A 22888-nucleotide genomic window follows, 5' to 3' on the forward strand; every position below is an offset into this window, starting at 1 on the left:
AATTAATTGGGAAAAAGGTGTGTTCGGATTAACGATTAGTTCGGATCAGCGATTTTCCCAAAAATCTGAAAGGGAATTGAATAACAACTGCATACACAGTTGAAAACAAACTTCAAGAAATAAACCTTAATTCTATTACAGAAAATTAAAGAATTCTTAACAATGGATAATAGATATGTACGTTCTAAAAAAATATTACTCCGTGATCATAAACACGCTATCTTATTGGAATCAACACGCCGGTATCTATACCCTGAATTTTTTCAGAATTTTTAGATGAATTTTTCAAAAATGAAATTTTCCATTATGTATTTATTACCTCCATATGCAAAGTTCGACCCATTCTCGACGATTTTCGAAATTTAACTAAATACATTTTCTTCTAGATTTTGGGCCTCAGAAGTCACTTCTGACTTCATTTCTTCGATAACTTAAACCATTTTTCCAAATTCGTCCAGTTGAAATATCGCAATTTTTAAAAATTTCGAAAAATTCAAATTTCACACCGAATTTTCCGAAAATATCGCTCGGTTATCATTAACATGCTATAGTTTTGGAATCAGCACGTCGGGATATACATATATCCCTGAATTTTTGCAGAATTTTTAGGAAACTTTTTTAAAAATGAAATTTTCCTCATGTAAATTTCGACCCATTTTCGACGATTTTCGAAATTTAATTAAATACTTTTCTTGTAGATTTCGGGCCTCATTTCTTCGATAACTTCAACCTTTTTCCAGAATTAGTTAATTAATTCAGTGCATTGAAATATCGCAATTTTAAAAAAATTCAAAATATTCCATACAACATATGCAGAAAGTTTTGCGCCGTTTTGCAAGTAGGTGCGTGTTTCCAAGTTCAGTTCGGATTGCAGAGTTTTTGTTCGGATTAAAGAAGCATCGACTTCAAAAATTCTGTTCGCATTACTGGATGTTCGGATAATCGTGAATTCGGATTATAGAGGTTGTACTGTATTTACAAAATGAAATGCGATTTCTAAATTTTGAAACACTCTTTAGAAAAAAGCTAAACTCAACCCCGCCCTATTTCTCTATTTCACGGATTCATTTTAACAAGTGGTAGAATCTAAGATTTAAAACGAAGTAAAAGCTGCCCCGCCCACCCACGCCTATTCCGTTTTGATCATTCATTCTTATTGGCTCTGAAAAACGGAAATTGGACTTTATATTGATAAATTAATTGAATCTAGATATTACAATTTAATTTTTACTAACCTGTTTCAATTTTTAGATTTTGAAATTTTTCGATCCACAATTTCACGAGTTTTCAATTTTTGATTTTTCAATTTTTCATTTCTTCCACTTTTCGATTAGAAATTTTCCACTTTTTTTTTTCTTAGTATTTGCTAAGATAAGACTGATTTTAGCGAATGACATAGCCTCTAAGAAACTAGAGGGTGGGTGGGCGGGCCTAGTACTTGTTAAAATAAGACTGAACGATATTAAGAGTGGTCACTGGAATGAAGAGGGGGTACGTGGGCGGGGCTACTCTTTGCTTATAACGTTCTTTGGTAAAAAGCTAAACTCCGCTTCGCCCACACCTTTTCTCTATTTCTTTGTCTATTTTCTCTATTTACTGTAAAAGCGGAATTAAATTGTTCAATAATAACTTGAGTTGGCAATTCTGTGAAAAATTTTTCTTGCTCTACTATTGCCGAACCTGAACCAAACAATTTGCGCTATCATTTTAAGCGTTCAAGATTATGACATTTTAATAATAACGAATAACAAATTTCGACTTGAATTAAATGTCACTGTTGACAACAGGAACTAAGGTGAGGTGACAGTTCTTTTAATTTCAAGCCAAATTTGTCCATACTAACTGAAACAATGATTGGCGAAGTCGCTGTATAATGAATTTAATAATTAGGTAAGTCGACTTTCAACATTATGAATTGTTTATATTGTGGTTTCCGAGTTTGTTGTTTGTTCGTCGCTGACAGCCTCTAAATTTTCAAGAAAATAATCTAGATAAGAATGAAGAAAATGCACTTTTAAAGACATTCAACATCCAGCTTTTTGGTAGTTTTTCAACAAATTGTCTAGTAAATCTCGGCAATTGTCTGATTTTTTATTGCCCAGAAACCCATGGACAAGTCCACGCAGCAAGTTCGGTTAAATTTAATTTTTTTAATCTATTTTCAAGTAATTTTCTAATTTAATTTTTTTCTTCTTGTTAAATAAGAAATATATTAAGTTATTATGATTTTAAAATGGGTCAATATTGCATCCTAATATATAATGAAAATGGATATTTTTACTTAAAACAGACCATTTTTCGATATTGAATGAAGTGTAGCTGGGAAACTTGATAGAAAATTAGTTAAAAAATAGTTAGCCAGTGTTATTATTAATCGTTTTCTAATCTGTCAACAACAGTTTATGTTCAGATTCTTAGCTGTTCCTGGTTCCAACACAATTTAACTGTCATGAAATTATTATTATATTATTAAAATATGTATATAAACCGCGTGTTAGGAAATTCACTTATTCAAGCTTCATTATTTTGTTTAACAAGTTATAACTAAAGTTTCAGGATGTTTTTACTTAAGAATTATATTGTAACACACTACTTCTTAACTGATTGAAAGAAAACGGATCTTGAAATGTTACCCTCATGGACTCGAAAATCGAGAGCGCTTTAATATTTTTACAATTTTAATAGTTTGTTTCATGTGTAGTTACATATTTTCATGTAGGTTTAATAATATGTATTTCATTCCTCTTGGTCAGGAATTTTTCTGAAGATATTTTTTACAAAATTGAACGAAAGTCGACCCTTTTCCAAAACTAAGACAAGTTATTCAAACTTGGAAAACCTTTTTCATTTTGGACGTTAAGTGCGACAGTATTTAAATGAAACTTTTCCTGGCAGATGGATAGGCCAAAGGGGTACTATTAAAAGGCCTGCCAGATCACCGGATTTTACACCGCTTGACTTTTTTTTTGTGGGGCTATTTGGAAAATCGGGTTTATATCAATAGACCGATCCACATTGAAGACTTACAGGAACGCATACGTACCGAAATTACTAGCATTCGTCCAGAAATTCTCGTTAACTCACTACAAAATTTTGTTCAGGCGTTTTTTTCACTGTCAGGAAGTAAATAGAGAGCATTTTGAGCATCTTTTGTACAAAACAGAAGTTTAATTTTGGTTTCGATTAATTTATTTCGCCATTTCAATCAGAAAGAAAGTATGATTGTGTTATATCAATGAATTAAAAAAAAAATGAATTCAAAAATTCATTAATTATGTATATGGTAGTGCCATTAAAAATAAAGAAGCAAAAAAAAATTTTTGGCGAATACTTCGTGTACCCCTATACCTAATTTCAGTTGATTTATGTAAGTGGTTCTCAAGATATTTAACCGTTTCCATGCATTCTAGCGACCCTGTATAGAAGAACCACTCTTCCATGCCTTGGCAAAAAACAAGTGTAGTATATTCTAAGCGCACCCATTGCAATAATCCAAGCCCATTTCCCTACAGCTCATATTTTCCCACTTTCACGCCACCTATATTTATTAACATTTTGCAATAGCTTACACCAGCGTGAGAGCTGACCGAATATTTTCACCCCTCTTCGCCTTCTTAATTTCACCGTGATTAATGCGACTGGCTGTCCACAGAAGCCGATTTCTTACCGTCAATTTTCGGGATTGACTAATGCGCGTTATTTAAACTTCTCTTCACGCTCGCTCCGTGTAATTACAGTTCGACTTTTCTTATTGTAAGGTATTAAAAGCGACCGGGAGTCCACAGCGTAATTACACTTAATATCAATAAGCCTCATGCGGAATTAATTTGCCTCGAGTATCGCCCTTCGCGACAATTTCTCCTCACTATTAGTTGCGCTCTTCTGCGAACTGCTAATCGTTACCGCAATCATTTATCTCATTCACAGATTCGCTCGTAATGAGCGGACCGCCGAATGTTGTTCCTCCGGTGAACAATTTCAGAACATCACAAAGCATCTGCACTGCAAGATAAATGATTGCTTTAATAATTATTATTGAGCCAATATTGCTTGCCTGCAATCTGTAATTATTTTAAATTAAATACACCGCTAACATCTAAGGAGTCAAGGTCGGTGCGCTAATATGTAGTTTGAAGGTATTAATTAAATTCATTAGTTTACAAATATTTGTAGGTATTATACATTAATTACTTTTCAGATGAATACCCGTCATGTAATTCACTCCTCTGTGATTGATTTCATAACGAATTACTAATAATTACCTTTCGATAAAAAACCGAGCCGACGAATTCGTTCAGAATTCCTCCATTAAAACAAGTCGTAGGATAAACATTTTATTTGTTTCTACTTTTTAACAAAACTAAAAATAATATCACAACACTTACACTCTTCTTAATCCATAATCAAATGGGCGGTTTCTGAAAACAATCCTGAATTTTACAGCGTAAGTATTAAAAACAGAATAAATAATTCGAGTCGTTTTTGACAAATAAAACTCGCAACTAAAATATAAGCATAACATCTGACACTAGCACTACACTTTACTTTGGTCATTCTTATATACACAGTAGTAAGAAAATAACTTTGACTCTTACAAATAAAACGTTCGGGAGAAAAAGGGAAAGAGAAGATGGAATACAGTATAACATTCAATAAGAATACTAAAAACAAACAGGTACCTAAAGATATATAAAATTAACTAAAACTTACTACAATTCATAATACACTGGCCTTAAAAAATATATTAAATCCATTCGAACATTTGGCTCTTTACCGTGTCTAAATACTAGTTTATGAACATTTTAAGGTCACGTTTAAAGCTTCCAATCAACTTGAACTAGTAAAAATTAAGACAGATCAGCTGAATTAGTAGATAATTTGAATGATGCGTTGTCGGAAATTGAGGGATTGTCTACGACTAAAGATATATTGTCTCCCCCCTGAGTTTCTTCCAATTCATTTTCTTCGAGTAATGGAACACCTGCAATATCACATTATTCATTAAAACACTAATGTTACAACAAATAAAAAATACTTTAATACAGAAAACATACATTATTTCATAACTCATGTCTACAATACGAACATAAAGACACTCAAACAGATCGACTTATTTTTGACATGAGCGACTTGGAAATTTTCTGTCCCATAACCTCAATGTTACAAAATCATGGATGTTTTTGTGTACGACATCACATAATTTCTTGCACATTTAAGGAGGATTTTAACTTTTTTATAAATTTTCTATTAACTTTTTGCAAAAATTCACACACAATTCTTTCTTTGTGTACATACCCTGATTTCAAAATTACGAAAATAAGTATGATCAGAAAAAAACAAAAAAAAATAGTTCAGAATTGACGATCTTTATTTATATTCACTTCAATCATGTACTCAGAACTATATCGTGGGAAAAAAACTTACTCTGTATAGGGAAAACTAAGTCTGAAAAATGCATCATAAAATTACGCTGTTACGAGTTGATAAATTCAACAAGAGTATATTACGTTATAAAATTTGGATAACTTTTACTACACAAAATGATGAACTGAGGCCATAAAATTGTTGGTGAGGTTCAGTGGACAAATTTTGGTTACCGTTTTACCATCTGCACAATATTCTTAAAGCACATAAAATTTGACAACGATCGTACTCTAGGGGTCCTGAAACATCGAAAAAACATGAACGTAGCCAAGTCAAAATAAAAAATATATTTAGCCCACTAAAAAAATGAACTCAGTTAAGTCATCGGAAGATTATAATTATATTTGGAGTTCTTTATGTTAATTATTAATCTAATTTTAAAACTTTTGCTTTCTATTAACTGAGACATTAAAGGCGAACATGTAAACTGAGACCCCCGGTATATTACAACGAAATTGGACAAAATAAAGTCATCCTAAAAGTGTTGGAAGTGGGTCAAATGATACTGGGCATATTATTAGAAATATTTTTTTTAACAAACTGAACTAATTGGTTATTTCCTTATTTCATCTACTCATGATATGTTTACAGTTCCACTTTCTTAAAGAAAGAAAAAATGGAGTGTTTCCGATGCCCTCAAACAGTTCCCACATTTGGCAGGCAAAAAAGTAGCGACAAAATTGAATTTAGAAATGATAACTTCCATAAATTATTTTTATTATTTATTTATTGTTCAGAACTTATTTCAAAAACTATTTCAGCGCTGAATGTGTGTGTTGATTCGGTACACACATTCATTGTAAGAATTGTGCAAATATTTTGATTGTGTCTGAAAATCATAAAGTTTGAAACAGCCCACAATGTTGAATACTCTAAAACATACACGTGTCTTAGATAACACATAGCGTTTTCATTCGATGTTGATAGCTCGAGTTTCGCACCTATTGTTAGAGATGAGTCACTTTTATGGGGTCACAGAAAATGCATTTGTCGGCTTTTTTGTAGCAAATTATACACACCTGGACACAAATACGTGAACTTTGTTATATTTTCACAACTTAAAAAAATCTAAAAATTAAATTTTACAGTTCATAAGACTGCAAACAATATGGTCACCAGTGAATACTATAATTAATACATGAAAAAATTGACTTTTTCAACTCTAAGTCTCTCAATTTTTTTAAGACAACCTTAAAACGTATTCTAAAGCTAGGACATGTATTAATGTTATCATATCTACAAGTAATTTTAGGTATATTCACCAACAGTATCATACTACTTTGACCGTTAACAAGCAAACATTACGTAACAATGTACATGCTTTAAAAAGTAGAACACTTGGTCAATCCAACCATTTTTTTCCTTTTTTTTTTATTTGTTTATTTGCATTAAAATACGTCAATGTGATAAATTTCGAACATCAGATGTGACACCGTTTATACAGGGGGAGAGTCATTTTCCGAGAAAAAGAGCTGTGCACCCATATAACCCACAACTAGCTTCTAAGAACATCTTGTGTAAATTTTGATATGATAAAATTCTGGACAAACAATCTAAATTGGCTACTGGCGCCATAACATTTTCCTCCTGCCAAAAATTAATACAAACCACACAAGATCTCCACACCTACCTTCGGTATTGACAACGGAGCTGGTGTCAAACGAAGCCAAACTTCCGCAGTGGACCCTGCAGGACGCCGGCTGCGAGCCACTGTACGAAGAAGCGGTGTCCAAGGTGACGTTGGTCGATCCTTCGGACACGGCGACCGTGTCTGTCGACCCCATGGAGTCTCCGGCCGACCTGGTGCTCGGCGTGTGCGAAGCGCTGGAATGACAAAAATTTCCAAACACTTTCGCAGAGGTTTTATGGTACGACGCGCGCTCAAAGTGGACTTCCTTCATTAATTAGCGGCGACTTACGAAGTGTGACGCGGTAATGGGATTCAATTGCACTTGAAGGCATAATTTTCGATTGCAAAACTATAAACACAAACGCGGAAATTACCGAGTTGTCAAGCCCACGGGTAATTATGGGAACGAGTGCGGTTAATTTGTTGATTTATGTACAATTAGGCGATTTGTCGCGAATAAAATCCGGAACGGAGGCTGCTGGTCGCATTTTATGCCTACACTCGGGAGGGGTTTTTAATATTTACGAAGGATAAAGTGGTGTCGATTTACCATACAGTTTCAGTTACTGAAAAATTCTTGCAATAAAATACTTAAGGCGATATTTCATATAGGGTTTGTTATCGAGTTGGAAATTTAAGCGTCTTGTGGCTACTCCACAAACAGAATCGGAACCGTAAAGGAGTCGGGAACAATACAATTTTTGCCGGGATTCGCAGTTCCAACACAACTCCAACAAACTGTAAACGGAAACGCCGTACCTAAGCGCAACGCGGTAGAGGGAGGATCAAATTTCCTATCTTGTCTATAAGCCACTAATGTCAACCAAAGGGTGCATATTTCATGAAAAGTAATTGCACTATTCAAATTTTTATTTCCGATTCCACTTGCGTAGTAACTATAAACCATGTTTTATTCTAATGACGCAAAACGTTATAATTTGTGTATTTCAACTATTGATCCTACACAAAGAGGGTAAAAGTACATAAAAAAATAAAAACGCTGAAAGATAAATAACTAAAATCCGGCAAACTCAAGAATTCAATTATTTAGAGACTACTAACGGGTTTTCCACAGCTGCACACTGCTCGTTCTAGAACTGTCTCTTTTTACATTTGATTTGGATTTTCATTTCACCGTATTTGGAGATTTTTTTCATATTGTTTTTATTTTGTCATATAGTTGTGTACATTTTATTATTTCAAGTCGTTTCTATACTTTATTCCAGCTTAAGTTAGCATAGAAAACCCAATACATTTATTATCAGTTATTTTATGCAAAAGGATTTGAAGCAACATTGTCATTTGGTAAGAATGCAACGATTTGCTTAATAAGTCGCTACATGAGTCTTTCATGTTTATCATATTTCTAAAAAGTTGTGTCGTTTCACATGTATTGCACATAAATTTCCATTTTTATGTATTAAAATTTCATTTCATATGTCATATTACAGTATATGTTTGACGTTTTGTATTAGTTGATTCTCACAGCGAAATTGCTACTTTTTACGCTTTGAAATTATAAATATAAGGGGTGAGACCACCCCTATAAATCTTTATTGTACCAACCCAATGGAAATTTTTTATCTGATTATAATTCTACAGCTGTAATGCAGTGTTATGTATACTTTACAAATATATTCGAAGGACAGCAATTTGTAGTTTATATGATGAAAAATCTCGGGCTTGCTGGTATTCAAGTTTTGTAATACAATAGACAGGAGTTCTTTTTGTATTTTATGTTGATTCGTTAATTGTTAAGCAGAACACAGAGTACGTAATTTGAAATGTAAAATAATGTTGTCAGATAATAATGTTTACAGTTTCTTGCCTTGTACCGAACAGGTATTTAATCTATTTACGGATGAAATTGGTTCTATTAATTGTTCAAGGTTTGGTCTTTTTTTTCCAACTGTTCAACGCTATGTTGGTTATGTTTATATATTAAAAATTTATCCAACGATACGTTCGCAGTTTTTTACTTTTCGATTTTTTTTCAAAGTTACTCCTACAAAACTAACGTTCAAAACTACTATGTTCTGTCACTTTTTAAAAGTGCTGGACATTATCGGTTCGACTAGAGACCAAATAAATGAAATCCTATTTAATGGTAGGACATTATCTTTAAATTACATGTTATTCCATGTTTGCTTCTGCATCAATTTTTGTTACACTGAGTTTTACATAATCCAGTAATTAGAATCCTTAAAATCCTTCTAAATTAGGGTTTGGTAAACAATGAAGTTGGGTCGAAAGGTCACACTCCTAATGATTTAAGCCTGTACTAAATTCTGTTATTGTAGGCTTTACTCATTGCTACCAAATAACAGAACATACTTAATATACAACTTCGTTTTATAAAACGTTTCAGTAGGTATTCAAGAGATTTTTAGACAAAAGTTAGCTGAACTTTATTGTTATTTAGAAATCATATTATCAATTTGCAACATTTCTAAAATTTGTCATTAAAATTTAAAATGCCGACAATTATTTTGTTACAACAAAAAAACTGAATAACAAGGTGCCATCAGCAAATGAAAAAAAGATAGTCTCCAACTCAAGCGTGAAAAGTTACTAATGAGAATAATAAACATACTTTCTGTAATTTTTAAAGTTTTTAAATATTTGTCAATTAAAAAAATTTTGTAGGTGAGTCGCGCAACTTTGAAAATTTCATCTTCTGACGAGCGAAAACCCAGTGACACTTTTTCAAATTATCTATTTAGGAAAGACCTGCACACATGGATTCACCAAAATGGTTGAGTAACCCCATCAAAATTGAAAATGAAGGATCAAGATTTACAATTCTACACGCTTGAAGTCAATTTGAGGTTTTAGATGGTTGTAACTTTTTATTAAATCAAAAAACAACGATAGAGATTATCACAAACCAATGGACGGGGCACTTTTTCAAAAATGAGTGGTTAATCAACTTATTCCAGCTTTGGTTAAGTTGAACAAAAAATGTCTGGTGGTTGTGGACAACGCACCATATCATTGAGTAGAGGCCGTGCGTTTTCAGATAAGCACAGTGAGTCATCGTCGTCTGACAAGTAGAATTCCACCAGTGGCGGAACAGTGAGTTTAGTAAAGAGAGGTCGTTTGTACACGATTTTGAAAAATTTTGTTTAGATTTGCTGCGTATCTTTATTGTAAATTAAATATTGTTATTAATATTTTTTCTTTATTTTATTATTTTATAAATTATAAAAAAGTCTGAATTTATCAAGCGGAAGTATGCCACACTTCATATTGTTAAAAATCAAATATTATCGAGAGTTTAAAAATGGATATAAACACTTATTACGGCCCAATTTCGAGATTTGCTCTTGTAGTTAGGTTATAATCAATCTAATTTGTGTTTCTATGTGTACTATTTACAGTAGATTAAAACAAAAACAATACGAATTACTACAAAATTTATTATATTATATGTTATTAAAATGGTTCTACGCCCTCGATTTCTGTTAAAACAAATTTATTTGAATTGTTTTAAAACAAAAGCAATACGAAGTACTACAAAATTTATTATTTCATAATTATGTTATAATGGTTCTACGCCCTCGATTTCTGTAGTTGAAGGTTCCTCTTCTTCGTCGCTTGAGCTCCATTCGTCATCAGAGTCACCGGTATTTACAACAAAAGACATTTCGTCTGATATTTTATCAAATAAGTGTTCTTTTTGTAGGTACTCATTGACAATTTTGTCTGTGTGGTCACATATACGACCCCAATCTTCTGCTGTAATTTCAGCAAAGCGTTGACGTGCCAACTGCTCAACGTCATTTAACCTGCAGTTCATATTCCTCGTCGCTACCCAATTTTTAACAAGCGCCCAAATTTTTTCAATTGGGTTCAACTCCGGATGATATGGTGGCAGTCTAAGCACTCGATGTCCACATGTTCACAACAATGTATTTACTGAAGCTGATGCACGCCAATGGGGGATGCGACCACCCCTTAAATTTAAAAATAGACTTGGCCCGACTCATTTTCGTTTTCCACGCAAGTTCATCTGAAAACGCACGGCCTCTACAGTTGGGCAAGCCACCAACATTATTTAGTAAAAAAAGTCAATTGCAAGAATTGCTGTATAATCATGGTATTGAATTTGAACAAAAATTTTCGAAAAAACAATTGTGGGAATTAATTAAACCTTTTAGGACAAATACACAAAAGGGTTATTTGGCAGACTGGAAAAACATATGGGAAATTTTTCGTATAAAGACATTCCTCTTTTAATTATTTCGCTAGGCGAATCGGATTCAGAGTCAGAATCAGAGGACGATGATCATGAGTTAAATTTTTATACTGAAATAATCGACATTGCAGAGGATGTTTGTTTTTAACTTCTGAAATTGTTTAACTGAAATGAATTACCATTCTTTAAATGACCGTTTTATTTTATGTTTTAATACTTTTTGTTCATTATTTCATAGTTCTGGATCTCAGTGCATATGTACTTCACAAATTTTTGAGTCAAGCACTTCATATTTTATAAAAAAAAAATCCAACAACATGAGTATATATAATTCGTCATTTAGTTGTTAATTAGGTACACTTTATTACAGTTTATTTTTGACCTCAGGACGGTTTCCTTTTTGGATATTATTCAAATAGCTGTAAAAACATACATATAGTTTGCCTTTTGATCCATGTATTCCACCATCATCTAGAACTAGAATGAACACTCCTGGAACACAAGAAGCGTGCAAAAGCGATGTAGACATTATTCAGTTATTTACTCCTTTTCATTATTCTATGTTAACTGTTAAGAATAATTATATAATATAATCAAAAATGATGAAACGGATTATTAAACTTAAAACTTAATTATTGATTATTCAAATGTGAATTTTAAATTTGATTATATTGGCTATAGTTATTAAATACTGAAATAATAATGGTTTATTTCAGTGTTTTGAATCGTACTTTTTGGAATAGAAAATACAAAGTGTGAAATTATAGTGTTACAGTTTTGGTCAGATTTTCTAACCTTACATTAAAGACAACCTAATATGATAAATTCAATTTTGTCATCAGGGGTCTTTGCATATACGAAATTGGTTGCCACCCAAATTACTAGAATTTACATGGCCTATCTTTGCCTAAAAACCTCCTGAACAAGTATTGGCAAACTCTGCTTTAATAGTTGTTTATGATGTAAGTGTTAAAAATGTCAAATTATTTTTCGAGTAGGAAAGTTTCCGGAACGAAGGCGCCAGTTCAAGTGAAGGAACCTACGCAAAAAATAATGCAGTTTTAGCACGTACATCATACAACATTTTTTATACGACTCCGCCTTTCAAAGAGAAAAAATCATTGTTGCAAATTAATATTTACACAAAAAAATCAATTAACTTATGACGATGAAACAAAAGATTACTGTTTATTAGTTATGTTAATTTAAGTGAAGTGCAGTTCTCATTTTGTATTGATTTGTAAATTAATCAAGCTTTTATAATGGAAAGTGAAACGCTTGATATTCAAGAAAGTGCTCAACGAATGAGTCAAGAATTACTACCCGCAAAATCGAGACAGCACAACATCTCCTACAACAAATTTTTAGACTGATGCAACGTCAAAAAGGTTGCAGGCAAGTTCGCAGAAGACATTGTATTGGCATATTTTGAAGAAAAGGCCCACATCTGGAAATCTTCCACTCTTTGGACTCATGTTTCAATAATAGAGTCATCTCTTCATATGAAACGAAACATAGACATTGAAAAATACTACAAGGTGTTTGTGTTTTTAAAACGTAAATCTGAAAACTACAAACCAAAAAATCAAGCATTCTAACTAGGGAACAGATCGAAACATTCTTAAATACATCCCCAAATGCACAATTTTTAATGATAAAAGTGGCTACAATTATAGAACTGTTTGGAGCATGTTATCGAGAAGAACTCTGCGAGTTGAGTGTAGACAATATTAAACATTTGGAAAATATGGTGTTAGTAGAACTTTCCGACAGTAAAACAAAAATTAAACGCATCTTCACCATAATTAGAAAGTTAACTAAATAAATTAAAAAAAAAATGTAATGAAAACGGAATCAGTAGTCTGGTATCTACGTAGTCATGATTGCCTATTTTTTATTTACATTGTGTCATTGATTTTCAAAAAGTATCAAAAATTGATTCATTTTTCGCCAATAATGAATGCTAAAGAAGATTTGGCTCCAGTTGTGGCCGAAAAGGCACAAACAATAATTGCAGACTTACTTCCGACCACATCGTGTAAAATCTGAGTTTGCCTACAAGCGCTTCATGAGATGGTGTTTAAGGAAAAAAACATTGAAACCTATTCCTAGAACGTTTTGCTGAAGTACAGAGTCATCAAAATTGATTGAGAGAGTTGGTAAACCTGAACTTGAATAATTAGGTTTATTAAGTTGTATAAAAATATTAGCTGTCAGATTTGAAGTTTCAAGTTTCAAATTTCAAAACTCAGTGGCGTCTTTTTTCGATTTTTTTTGGTAAAAAATATTGGTTGTCAGATTTGAAGTTTCGAATTTTAGATTCGTTCATTTCTGGAATTTGTTCGTAAAGATGCGAGTAGCAATAAGGTGTAGGGTGCGCATCGACCAAGGCGATTCGTACAAACGTCAAAACCGTTCGCAACTTTGCAAGAAGGTAACTTTCGTATTCACTGATTCAGGTGAGTTCGACAATCAACCCCCAGTTCTCTTCTCACGCCATTGAATTCATTGCCATATAACCTTAAACAAATCTGTCATAAGGCGGACAAACCTCACGGCAAAAACAGGGGGTACCAACTCTCTCAATCAATTTTGATGACTCTGTATTTTGCCAATTTGGCAAAAACAATGAAATCATCCACACTATGGTCGCAATATTCGATGGTAAAGGCGAGTTTAAATATAAAAAATGGCATAGATGTAGAAAAATTTTCTAAACTAAGACCGTTTTTGAAGAAACAAACAGAAGGTTACAAGTCAAAGAAATCAAGAGTATTAACAAATGACCAAATAGAAGATCTTTTAAGCCATGCTTCAGATGAAAAATATTTATTTGCGAAAGTAAATTTACAACTTAAATGAATGAAATGCACTTTATAAGTTATCCTTCAGGTCGTTGTAATTTTCGGAGTGAGTGGCGCATGCCGTTGTCAGGAATTGGTGGAATTAAGCATAGATAATATTGAAAATGCTAAATCAGGTTTACTTGTAACGATTCCTTATACGAAAACTAAAAAGCCAAGATCATTTACCGTTATGGGAGAAAAATATTTTAATATTTACCAGAAATATATAGCTCTTCGACCAAAAAATTTTCATGAACGTCGATTTCTCGTTAAATACCTAAATGGAAAGTGCCAGCGGCAAGCAGTTGGGATTCACAAGATTAGCGATATTCCACAGAAAGTAGCTAAATTTTTAAATTTGGAAAATCCCAATGAATATAGCGGACAATGCTTACGTTGCACGTAGATGCAGGAGGTGACATTATATCTCTCAAGCGACAAGGAGCATGGAAATCGAACAGTGTAGCGGAGGGATAGATAGAGGAATCAGTGAAACACAAGTAAGATATGGTGCGAAAAATGTTTCGGTTAGATAAAGCGAGTACGAGTGGAGTGATTCCCCAAAAATTACCGAAGAGGAATGAAGTAAATATAACCAAAGACGTAACTGACAATGAAATAGCAGCAACATTAGTGACGGCAAATCGTTAATGCAATTTTCTGAAACTTGTTCTAATTTTACATTCAATATCAATTTTAAAATTTAGAAATTATGTAATGTGTTTAATTATTATTAATACAATTAAAAATATTAAAGACAACATTATTAATATTTTCAAAATTGACGAAAAAATATAGTTTGAGATTAATCATTATTTGTTTTTAATCCTAACATTTAAAACACGTTTAGATCTTAGGATGAAAGTGAATGTTGCCTTAGTACCGCAGGTTTTTTTTTCCTAATTACAAAAACGTCTACTTTTAGTGTCAAATTTGCCATTAAAAGTGTCACGTTTTAAGACGGCTGGAGAAAAAATATATTTTTTATCGTTAAACATTAAATCCAGCTACGAAGAAGTTTCTGTGTGCGAATATTCATACCCGATCTTGTTGAACACCACTGGTTTGCACACAAAACGACGTCAACCGTAAAAGTTCACCAATTTTGTCAGACAACAATTCTGTCGTGTGTTTTATACCTATGTCAATTAGACTTTTTTTGACAGTTTCGATTTCTAAAATTCGGAATTTTAGTAAACATTTATTAAAGTGTCGATTTAATTGCTTTTGTTTTTTATTTTTACCCATGGTCATGTATATTTTAACACAGTCTTAAAAAATGTTGCTTAGTTTTCCCGTAAGAGCCGCCACTGCGCCGTAGTAATCCGGATAATAGGGAATCACACGGATAATTTGTCGTCATTTTAGTGTCCGTCTGCAATTCGTTCGGCTTCCATTAGACGCAAACGCATCCGCGTATCTCATCGCAGATCTCACTCGAGATAAATGGCCAAGTTTCTCACACTCAATATATGTAAATCGATTGCTATTATTGAGAAATCCGCCAAACAGGGCGTCGTTATTTACGATCACCAGGTGGAAACTCGGCAAACATAAGGAAATGTAAAGGAGGTGGTCTTTATGTTGTGGGTGCTTTTCGTTACAGTTTTCACACGCTCATCATGAGCGATTTACTCGCGCTCAAACAGGCGTATCATTTACAATAATTGAGAGATCGTTTCGCTGCAATACGTGGCAATGATTATATGGGTAAAATGACTAATGGTCGTTAAACGGTCTCCGGTGTATGGCCTGTCAATATCGCGGTGCCTCGGGCCCTCGGTCTTGTTAAAATTCTTGGCTTTCTTGGTGCAAAAATATTCGACGAAATAAAACTATGCGCGGCCAAAAAACGCAAAAAAATTAAATCGCAACCGGCGAGTAATTGTGTGAGCGAAATTATTGTTGCACGCAATTTGGCACGCCGAACGAGGCCAACGACAGGCGGCTTTATGAATGCATTTTTCGCCATTAGTTTAATCGGCTCGATCGATTCAGAATCGGGGGAAAATTGCGTTTTTGTCAACGGAAAATTGCGACACGTCCATTACCGCAAAGCCGACGTTATACGGTCAAACAAAATTACCCTGCCGGTAATTTATCGAAGTGCTTGCGTTTTATGAAATTTAAAATACGGCAATAAACATTCGCTTAATCGGCTCACTTCAAAATGTATTATACAGTTGATAAGTCGTCGCAGGTCCACCGTTATACCTGTGGACCCCAGATACGGTTTCTGTAACGAGTAGGTACACGGCCTTAAACCAGAAGCTACAAGCAACGGGCTCCTGAATTTTATTTTTAGACTTAATGATGGCCAATCGAAAGATGAGTACGACTAGATTATCATATTAAACGAATACATCAATGTGTGTGTTGTTTCAGGTAAAATATTAGAGACGTGTCAGTAACGGTTAAAAAATATATCGAAAAATGTACACCGGTCTTGTCTTGTCTACAAGAGCAGCCGCAGGCGGCGATTTTAAAAAATACATATAGCCTGTGGCCAGTGGTGTTCGTTTGCCGTCAACATACATACATCAGTGTTCAACAGAACGAACAAATTAATTTAAAAAAAAAAGCACAGAAAGATAGACAACGAACTTTTTTTAAGAGTTTTGGATGAGACTGTAGAATTTTTCTGCACTAATTAAAATTTTCGTTTTCCAACAATACGTGCTTTCCAAAAATGATAAAATAATTTTCGTACTTAGTTTGAAAATGTGGTTAACAGTTTCTTACTTTATTCATAACTCATCATTCATTCATTTTTCAAATATTCCAGCATTCTCCAGCATTGTTACGAAATGATTTATCCCCAGTTTGTTCACTATCTAAATTTAGTTTCAAGTAGATGATGCACCACCTCATTGTACTGTTGATGTTCACCGCTGTTTCAATAATATTATAATATTCGGTATTTGTCATTTGGAGGATTTGGATTTGATCTATAAAGTCACCACCAGAATTATGATTTTATTATGAATTTACCTTAAGCCGTGAGTTTGAATTCTAGAATTTTGATGATGTAATAATTCGAGTATTAAATGATACGCAGTGTAAAATAAAAGTTTTACTTTTGTTTAATGCATTAAGTTGTTCAACTTGTTACGAAATTAACCCATCCGCCGCCCCGGTACGACGCCTATGGGTTTTCTCGACGGTTTTCAAGTATGTACAGGGATGATGGGTAACTCATCGTCGTTGACGGCAGCCGGGCGGCATTCGCTAAAGAAAAATCTGGAAGCGGAAGTCACGATGGGTACTCCAGAAAAACCTCGATCGTGGAATATCTTGAAGGGAAGTATGGGTTTAAATAGAGGCCACCTTCGGGAACGATTCATTCAGTCAACATGTGAAGTCCAGACAATGTTGTTGTTCCAGTCGAAATTATTCTGTACATAGTCACTGTTAGTCGGGTGAATTAGTATTACTGGGAAATAAATTGTTGGGTTTTACACACGCCGATTTTAATTATTATCGATCAATATAACAATATAACGTTGACGAGTTTTTTTCTATTTTCATATAGTTATTTATTTTTAGACAATAATGAATTACAGAAGTGAACTCCAATACCGTCTGTCAACAATTTCAAATTTCCTTTACAACGTAACTTAAAAAAAAAACTACTTTATCATCAATATGGCGTTGATTTTTACTTCCCGTACATAAGCTAAGGAAGTGTTGTAATGGGGTTCATCCAGCGAATGACTAACCTCATATTTTCTCGAGATTCCACGACCCCTAGAGTACGAAAACATTAAGTCTTCCGTTTCCCTCTATCTGCCGTCTGTCTGCTTTTATTAGACATATAAACTCCGAAACTACTAGATCGATTGTTGTCAAATTTTATATAGTTTTTGCCAAAATTAAAAAAAACAACACAACAAAGTAAGACAATTGTATTAGCGTTTATAGACTTTGAGTTTGCTATCTCTCTTTACAACGTCTAAACCCTTCCAAAATCTCCAATTGAGTATAAATTAGTTATAACCTATCTTTGTTTTCCCCCATGTTAAACTTTAGCTTAAATACTACGATGCTGTCAGTTGTATTTTCAAGGTAGAATGCAGTATGGGTGGTTTTTTAATTTTGGCAAATACTATAATATTGTATTGACAAGTACAAGCCCAGAATCCACAAAAAAAGTTCTTGAAGGTAGATTTTAATGAGCTGAATCCAAAAAAACTCAAAATGTTGATGGTCCGGGAAAACAATCCAAGCTCGATATGATGACTGGTTTTCGGAATATTCAGATTCAAAGTTCAATTTTTAAAATATTAAAATCTGTCACATTTCATTTGGCGATTGTGGAAAAATAGGAGGAATTTTTGCAGAAATAAAGCAGTAAAAATTTCTGGATGTCGAAATCAACAGAAGAAATTCTTTTGCTATTCTTCGACTATTCGGGAGAAGATAATACTTTTTTTTAAGTTGCTTAAAAAGCACATTTGGCAAAATCAGTCTTATCTTATAAATTTTTGAGGTTTTCAATTTTCGAACTTTCTCGATTTGAGTTTTTCGAATTTTTAACACATAATTTTTCAATTTTTGTTTTCTGATTTTTAATTTTTCTTTTTTCAACGTGAAAATTTTCAATTTCTTGATTTTTCAATTTTTTGAATTGCAATTTCTCGGTTTTTGTCTTGTTTTTGAGTCAATTTGAAAAAATCTCGGGAACCATTTGTGTCTTGTTTTTGAAGTAATTTGAAAGCTTTTCGAAGATGCCTCTATTTGCTTAAAGGGTATATCAGTTGCCAAAATCCGTCTTATCTTAGAAAATACTAGCCCCGCCCACCCACCCTCTATTTTCTTGGAAGGTATGTCATTCGCAAAATCAGTTTTATCTTAGCAAGTACTAGCCTCGCCCACCCACCTCTTCTCATTCTAACGACTAATTTTATTTCCGTTCAGGATAAGAACATTCATTTCATTCAGATCGGATAAAATCAATCACTGAAAAGGAGATAGGGTAGGTGGGCGGGGCTAATTATGTTCTTCTGTCGAGTGGGAGTTGTATTAGCGTTTGTAGAATTTGAGTTTGCTATCTCTCTTTAAAACGTCTAAACCCTTCCAAAATCTCCAATTGAGTATAAATTAGTTATAACCTATCTTTGTTTTCCCCCATATTAAACTTCAGATTAAATACTACGGTGCTGTCAGTTGTATTTTCAAGGTAGAATGCAGTATGGGTGGTTTTTTAATTTTGGCAAATACTATAATATAGTATTGACAAGTACTAGCCCAGAATCCACAAAAAAGTTCTTGAAGGTAGATTTTAATGAGCTGAATCCAAAAAAACTCAAAATGTTGATGGTCCAGGAACAAAATTTCAGGCGAACATCGAAGATTCCGGAGCATTCGTAGCATTTTTATTAAGGACTAATTTAGCGCAATTCCGGAAAACCTGGTTGACGAAAAATTGTGAAAAAAAATTGTGTTTGCGCAGAAATGATACGTCTATCAGAGACAACAATCCAAACTCGATAGGATGACTAGTTTTCGAAATATTCAGATTCAAGGTTAAATTTTTAAAATATTAAAATTTGTCACATTTCATTTGGCGATTATGGAAAAATAAGAGGAATCTGGATGTCGAAATCAACAGAAGAAATTCTTTTGGTATTGTTCCACTGTTCCGGACAAGATAATATATTTTTTTATCTTATTAATTTTTCAGTTTTCCAAATTTCAAACTTTTTCGATTTGAGTTTTACGAATTTTCAATACTTAATTTTTCAATTTTTTAGTTTCTCATTTCTTCAGATTTTTGACTAGAAATGTTTCGTTTCAGTTTTTTGTTTGCTTCATTTTAAAAATTTTTCGATTTTTGTGTTCTCTCTTTTCTTCGTGGATATGTCATTTGCCAAAATCAGTCTTATCTTAGCAAGTACTAGCCCCGCCCACCCGCCCCATATTTTCTTGTAGGATATGTCATTTGCCAAAATCTACCGTATCTTAGCAAATACTAGCCCCGCCCACCCCCTATCTTCTCATTTTATTTCTGTATAATATAATTCATTTCATTCAGATTGGATAAACGCAATCATTGAAAAGGAGGCAGGTTGGGTGGGCGGGGCTAATTATATTCTTTGGTCGAATGGGAGTGGCAACTAGTAGAATTAACGATGTGAAAAAAGTACACCCTTAATCTATTGTGTTCTACTGTTGCAATATCTTCTATTAAAATCTATAAATTTACTTGTATTCGTTCTAAAATGAAATTCTTCTAGAATATTATCCCAATTTTTTGGATATTTTATAATTCCATGAGAACTTTTCGTTGTTATCCTTGTACTTCAAAATTTTTATACCGAGCGATTTTGACGGAACTGCAAAAATCACTATATATATTTAAGTTAGCGATTTTGGAAAAACGGAAAATGTCTTCACCTAATTTTCAAAAATTGTTGAAAAATGATAGAAAATGTCAAAAGTACCAAAATCTGTTTTATTTTATCAAATGCTCAAATTTTTTGAATTGCAATTTCTCGGTTTTATCTTGTGTTTGAATCAATTTGAAAAAATCTCGGGAGCCTTTTGTGTGTTGTTTTTGAACTAACTTGAAAGGTTTTCGAAAATCCCTCTATTTTCTGAAAGGGTATATTATTTGCCAAAATCAGTTTTATCTTAGTAAATACTAGCCCCGCCCACCCACCCTCTATTTTCTTGGAAGATATGGTCATTCGCAAAACCAGTTTTATCTTAGCAAGTACTAGCCCCGCCCACCCGCCTCTTCTCATTCTAACGACTAATTTTATTTTCGTTCAAAATAAGACCATTCATTTCATTCAGATCGGATAAAATCAATCACCGAAAACGAGTCAGGGTGGGTGGGCGGGGCTAATTAAGTTCTTCCGTCTAGTGAGAGAGGAAACTAATAATAGAATCTAGGATGTGTAAAAAGAAAAAAAAATCACCAATCGTAACTTTTTTCTTATCTATTTGCTATAAAATTAAATTCATGTACCTAGCGTATATCAGTTGCCAAAATCAGTCTTATCTTAGCAAGTACATATTATGTATTTAAAGCATTTCGTATATCAACAATTTGATAACGTCCTCTCAAAATTCAAATCGTCTACATCAAACATTATTTAAACTTCATAAAATGTCCTACATTTGTGATTTATGAATCCGTTTTGAGCTTTTCTCCTAGGCAAAAAATTCGAACTTTCATAAACTGAACACTGAACACGAGGATTCGGTGGAGTAGCAGTTAATTGTTTTGTATCACCCTGTATAAGTAATATTGAAAATTTTGAATCCATCGATAAGCTACAAATAAAAAGTCACAATATTTTGCGTATTTTAGACAGGATTTAATCAGCAAAATTTGAGATAACGTCATTGATTTTTTTGGCAGAGGGTAAACGGATAAATTTTGAATACGGATTCACCGTGTTAATGAGAACCGTAACACATTTGTAAGATTTCAGAGCATTCGGTTTTACAACTTCAAAGTTAAATTTAAATAATATTTTCTATGTGAAAAACTGGTTACACAGAGTAAACAATAAGGCGGTTTCATGAACTACAAGTATAGGAGTATGTTATTTTATAAAATAGCATTTATCAAACAAAATTTTGAGGTGATGTCATTAAATTGTTGCTATGGATAATCAGATAAATTTTGGTTACCGTTTTACCAACTACGGCTACACAATATTCCTAAAATACTTGTCAAATTTGACGATAATCGATCTAGTAGTTTCGGAGTTTATCTAATAAAATTCGACACAAACAACAGACAGACAGAATCGAGGGATCTATTTTTTCATAATCTAGGGATCAAGAAATGTCAAAAAAATGTGAAAATAGCCACTGGATAAGTAAAAATTCAAGCTTGTTCCAAACTAGTTATGTCAAATTTGATTCCTGAGTTCTTATGAAATTTATTTTCGAGACTTTAGAAGCACGTGCGTAAGTCACAAAGTACAGAGGCCGTATGATAATATCAAAGACCGAAATGAATGGAGAAAGTTGTGAAAATGCCGAATAGCAGCCACAGGATAAGAAAAGTCCAAGTAGAACTGTATCAGAGAACTGAAAAACTAACCTAATTTTTCGACACTGAACGCACGAACCTGAAGCGTATCTGCATTACAAAAAACACGAGTTTTACATGCTATAACAAGATAAAAACATACTCTCAAGCATCGTTTTTCGGCGACTCAAAAATTCAAGTAATCTGGTAGCTCTCTCAGCTTTCTACATTGTCGAGATTTTTTGTCCGCATTGTACCTGCGATATTTATTGATTTTCGTTTTCTTCAGGTGATTAACGAATGCGTTGTCCGTATGATAAGCATTGTTGTGCCGCCATTACAATAAATCCGAATCGTCCGCCCGAGGACAATGCATGTGCAGAAATCCAAAATTAATAACGACATCGCATTCAATGGCGGCCATTAATTTAGTCAAACAAACCTCGCCATCTCCGTGCTCTACCTGAACAAAAATAACAACGATTGCAATCATTAAAGTAAATAACTTAATCGAAACGTTGGCTTGCTTTATTACCAGCGCATAAATAACGCGAATGCTTAAATATTAAAACCAATTAGTTCTGAAAGTCCCACCGAGAGAAAACGGACGTTCGGTAGCCGGCTCGCACGGTAACGCTTGCCATAAATTAATACAGCATTAAAAACCACCCGGTGATAAATCGGACTATTAAACGAAATCTTGGCAATTACATCGATATTAATGCGTTTTGTCGGCAAAGCGGAATCGTCAACCTCCGACGGATATTTACGTCTGCGGGGCGGAATCAATATTCGAGACG

General features: G+C 33.4%; 1 protein-coding gene across 1 annotated transcript in view; it reads right to left on the minus strand.

Annotated features, from left to right (window-relative positions):
• Positions 1-4321: 4321 nt before the first annotated feature.
• LOC135127668 (sushi, von Willebrand factor type A, EGF and pentraxin domain-containing protein 1-like) overlaps positions 4322-22888 on the minus strand; it is a 51647-nt gene continuing 33080 nt past the window's right edge. Inside the window, exons 6-7 of the mRNA XM_064054203.1 lie at positions 7055-7248; positions 4322-4981 (exon numbers count right to left, since the gene is read on the minus strand). Coding sequence (XP_063910273.1) covers positions 4848-4981; positions 7055-7248 — 328 coding nt within the window. The 3' untranslated portion in view covers positions 4322-4847. The remainder of the gene's footprint in view (positions 4982-7054; positions 7249-22888) is intronic.

This window comes from Zophobas morio, unplaced genomic scaffold (genome assembly GCF_036711695.1).
Source record: "Zophobas morio isolate AGI-343-1 ecotype UQ-CSIRO unplaced genomic scaffold, CSIRO_AGI_Zmor_V1 ptg000002l, whole genome shotgun sequence".
NCBI lineage: Eukaryota > Metazoa > Arthropoda > Insecta > Coleoptera > Tenebrionidae > Zophobas > Zophobas morio.